Source organism: Gavialis gangeticus, unplaced genomic scaffold (assembly GCF_001723915.1).
Source record: "Gavialis gangeticus isolate Ggan-Ray unplaced genomic scaffold, GavGan_comp1, whole genome shotgun sequence".
In the NCBI taxonomy this organism is placed as follows: domain Eukaryota; kingdom Metazoa; phylum Chordata; order Crocodylia; family Gavialidae; genus Gavialis; species Gavialis gangeticus.
In genome coordinates this window covers 3,840,422-3,844,794 of record NW_017729012.1, presented here as the reverse complement: position 1 = coordinate 3,844,794, position 4,373 = coordinate 3,840,422, and the positions used below count along the sequence as shown (strand labels likewise).

General features: G+C 40.1%; 1 protein-coding gene across 3 annotated transcripts in view; it reads right to left on the bottom strand.

Annotated features, from left to right (window-relative positions):
* Positions 1 to 4,373, bottom strand: part of NF1 (neurofibromin 1) — a 197,194-nt gene that overhangs the window by 34,474 nt on the left and 158,347 nt on the right. For all 3 annotated transcript variants that reach the window (XM_019511060.1, XM_019511058.1, XM_019511059.1), the window contains 5 exons: positions 2,496 to 2,636; positions 2,005 to 2,284; positions 715 to 929; positions 434 to 495; positions 176 to 290 (listed from right to left, as the gene is read on the bottom strand). In XM_019511060.1, coding sequence (XP_019366605.1) covers positions 176 to 290; positions 434 to 495; positions 715 to 929; positions 2,005 to 2,284; positions 2,496 to 2,636 — 813 coding nt within the window. The remainder of the gene's footprint in view (positions 1 to 175; positions 291 to 433; positions 496 to 714; positions 930 to 2,004; positions 2,285 to 2,495; positions 2,637 to 4,373) is intronic.

Below are 4,373 nucleotides of genomic sequence, written 5' to 3'. Positions count from 1 at the left end.
AAAAAAAAAAAAAAAAAAAAAAAAAAAGAACTTCCTATTATGCACCTCTTCCTTGTTCTGCGCAAGACTTTATCCTAAAAAAATTTACTATACTTTAATTTCTGCCAAATCAAGAATTTAAAGTGATTAGGTACTTTATGAGTTACGTAAATGATGACAACAAAAAATCCTATACCTTGCTGAGAATTCGGATTATTTGTTTTATCTGCCCATGGGACACTCGTTTACTGATACAGCCAAAGACAACCAGCGCTCTTGGCTGGAGGGATGGATTATATTGGAATGCAAACCTGTGCAAAAAACAGAAGGGTGCTACATTAAACAAGTTTCTTTTCAGAATAAACGAACAGCCTGTGTAGAAAAGAAAAAAAAAGCAAGAATTGCTAAAGTACTACATAGATAGTTTTATGTTATTTTGCAGTCTCTAACATACTTCTGTGCTAGCTCCGTCCACTGGTCCAGCCACTTGCACGTTGGAATATCTCTCATGCAAGCCTAAAACAAAAGAAATACTATCTGAGTATGTGTAACATTAATCAAAAGCACCTTTCAATTTAAAGCATGTACCTGTGGTTTATCTCAAAAAAGGGCTTCTTAAATGAGTACTTATTCCAAAACCTAGTCATCCTACAACACTTGCTTGCCTGATAGCACAAGTAGCACTATGACTTATTTTATGCACAATGTCTTATCTTATTGCTTTTTAATTCATACCTCCATGATCTCCAGCAAAGCTTCAGTAACTGTTTCCAGGGAAGTCAGTGCAAATGTCTCCCTCTCATAGGAACCAGGAGAGAACGACCTATCTCGATAACTGGATCGGAATGCTATGACAGCTGCTGATTTCACTTTGCTGATTCCAAACAGCAAATAAAATTTGGGCAGCGAGAACTCGGTCAGGCTCAATCTCAAAACTTGCTTGGTCTCCTCTGTTGAATAAGTTTGTATATATTAGATTTAATACAGAAAATCCCATCCCATGTATTTATAAAGACCTTTACAACCAAGGCTTATTTGCGAGGAGCTAGAAGTGAACCATCTTCCCAGCTCCATAACACCAGGTGCTTTTGTGCACATTTTAATTTTTTTCCCCATGCTACTGGCCTGCATTTATGCCACTAGAAAAATAAGTCTGCTGCATCTCAAATGGTGGTCACAGAGACTGAGTTATGTTGAAAAATGAGCAGTGGGCACTTTAGTTGGGGAGACGATTACCTGAAGTCTCTCTCAAATGTGCTCTAAGAAATAAAAAAGTGCAAAGAATAGCTGGCTTATAAATTTGCAAATGGTACCTGGCAACTCAGGTTTAGGCCAATTAGGTTTACAAATTCTGTTTTAGGCCAATAAGCCAAGTCATTTAATTAGTAGCAGCTGCAAGACTGATTTTTTTCTGCATACCTAGTCTTTAAATTCACTACACTTCAATTCTCCCACCAGTAGACTAGGGACATCAGCTATCTCTCTGGCATCATGCAAAGATTATTCCCTTACTGTAGGTAAAGAGCTTTCAGGTTCTTTAAACAGGACTCCATAAGTGCAAATAAACATGTATGATTAAGTAAGGAGTAGGGTCCGTTTAACATGCATGTTAAATCTGTGTGAGAGTGTGATAAGAAACGACAAAGTCATACTTCCTAATGAGTTTTAACCTAGATGATTCTAATTTTTTAACTTGGGATCTCTGAAATGCAGAAAAAAAACTATGCAAGTTATCCTGCCTAGTGTTTTAGTTTCCCAATGGTCTTCCATAAGTGATTTTGGTTACAGCAGGTAATTTCCACATGCTCCACTGCACCCACAGCAGACCAACCCTGCTTTTATCTATGATCCAATACTATGATAGAATTAATCCTTACCAGTATAATCAGAAAATGCAACACCTCCACCCCATCTTCAGCCTCATATATAATGACTTTGGAGAAATGAGGGGAAGACGACAGCTCAGGGAAACATTTGCTAAAACAAGTAGCAATCAACGTAAAATAACATCTCGTAAGAACTTACCACTAAAGTGAAGTTGTGAACAAGTGCACAGAGAATGAATGATGTTGATGACCAGGCCATGGGTGGAAGCTCTAAGGGAAAGAGGACCAGTGGCCACCAACAAAGTAACTACATGGAAGAGGTAGGGGAGATGTGCTGCCACATCAAGAGAGTTGTTAAAGGAGAGCATCAGCATGTAACGTGCTAGAATGGCAATATCATCCCACATCAGGTGTTGTTCTAATGTAGGAGTTGGAGATAGACAGGTCTTGTCGATTATTTTGCACATCCTTCCAATTACCTGAAAGGGAGCAACCATTTTCTTTTAGTTGAAGCAAAAAACGGGGCTCACAATTTCAGTCAAATCCTATTACATTTAAATTTAGTATGATTTGGATGACAGAAACACATTTAAAAAATACATTGTCATGCTGTTGCTTAGACCTGGTATATAAAGACCAGTTATTAGATTAACTAGATTTAAGGAGACAGTAAAGAAGGGAAGCACTCACTTTGCTTGAAACCAGCTTCACATTTCCAGAAGCCAGAGCTACAGCTGTATCTGCCATAACTTCAGCTTTTATGGATCCTAAGCCCCCTGTTGCACTGGTTTTGATGAAACTGTCTAGCACTACATCAAGTAGATCAGTTATCTGTTGGAGAAATTAGTGTCATTCAGAAGTAAACTTCATTTGTCTGTATTAAGTCACCTATTAAACAAGTGATACTTACAGATATGTATATGCTACGAATTAGAACACCAGTTTCAGTGATTTCTTAAGAAAGATTATGCCTACTTTCAAATAATAGTTGCAAGTCTGAATTAAGAGCAATTCCATCAAATTCCATTACAGCCATGAGTTTTAAGTATGTGCACTTATCAGCAAGAGAGAGGCCAAGAGGAATTAGTTTATATCATTTGCTGCATCTTCCTTCCCATTTAATCCACGTTGTTCAGTAAAGTACTGATTCTAATGTAAATTGCATTTGAGGTATATCAATTTGTCTAAAAAAAGTAAAATCATATTTCTGCAAAGTGTGGCTTAAAGTGTAGCTATGCACCACCTTAGCTGTCCATAACACCATAATTCGCATCTTGCCTGAATTCAAGTTTTGAGAAAACTTATACCCACATTCAATATGGTTAAGTAATGCCAAAATGTTTCTCTTTAACTGTCCAGACCAATTACTAACATAGAATGCATCCCTATGCAATATTTGATTGCTGATCCAAAATCCACTCCATTCCCTGGGTGAAATCCTGGTTCTCCTGAATGGTAAAACTCCCAAGACCCAGGATTTCGCTCTTTTAATTCCACACCCTTCACACTTGTCTGAATCAAGTTTCATACTGGAAATGGCATAATAAGAATGGCACTTGTATCGACATGATTTAGGATTGCAAGCTGTACTGAGTTTAGAGGTTCAAGTGAGTGGAACAGGAGAGGGGGCCCAACAATTCCATGCGGTACATTTTAAAGGAATTTTGTGAGGCTGGGTTGCATCATTTCTTTTTCAGTGAGAAAATTAAAAAAGCATGAAAACAGAGAAGTGAAGAAGCAATGAGAAGGTGTTCACATTGTCAACAGGAAGGCCACTGCTAGCCAAGCAGAAAAGCAGGTGTGTATACTCATGGGGGGCAAAGCAGGCCTCCATTAGCTCAAATGATCAATCTGGATGTCACATCTGTGAGACGTTTTTTTGCTCCACCTTGTTCTGTCCTGGGGCAGAAGAGGTACTTGGGCTAATGGCCATTTGGACCAGGAGATGGCCTTGGATACTTCTATGAATATGATAAGGGAAGTGCTGAACTCTGCTGGTTTAAAAATGATTAGTGGTATTGGATTTTTTAAGGCCTACTTAAGATTTTTACTGTATTTACTTGAATCTAAGATGAGATCCTTTCCCCCAAATCAGCAGGGAGAAAAAAAGCCCCTTTTCTTCAATTTGCATACAAAGTACAGGGGAGAGGGGCAGGTGGCTGCTGTGGCTTTGACTCTGGCTCTGAGCCCAGGTCAGGACCGGAGCCAGATTCATAGCAGACACATGCCTCCCCCCGCCAACTCTGCTTGCCCTCTGCAGCTTCTTCCCTTTCTCTCCCTTACTGTCAGGTGTAGCTTGGTTCCAGCTTCGACTGGGTTCCCTCCAGGGCACAGAGCACATGGAAACTCTGTCCCCTGCATGGCCAATCAGCAGTGCTGACACTGCTGCAAGGGCTGAATTTCTACATGCTGTGCTCCAGGAGGGACCAGAGCCTGAGTGTATCTGACAGTAAGGATGGGGGAAATTAACAGGTCAGCATAGGGTGGTGGATCTTGGGAGGCAGGGAGGTTGGTGGGATCAGAAGAGCTGGTGGGTCTGTGGAGCGGTAGTTGTCTATGGGGGGTGTG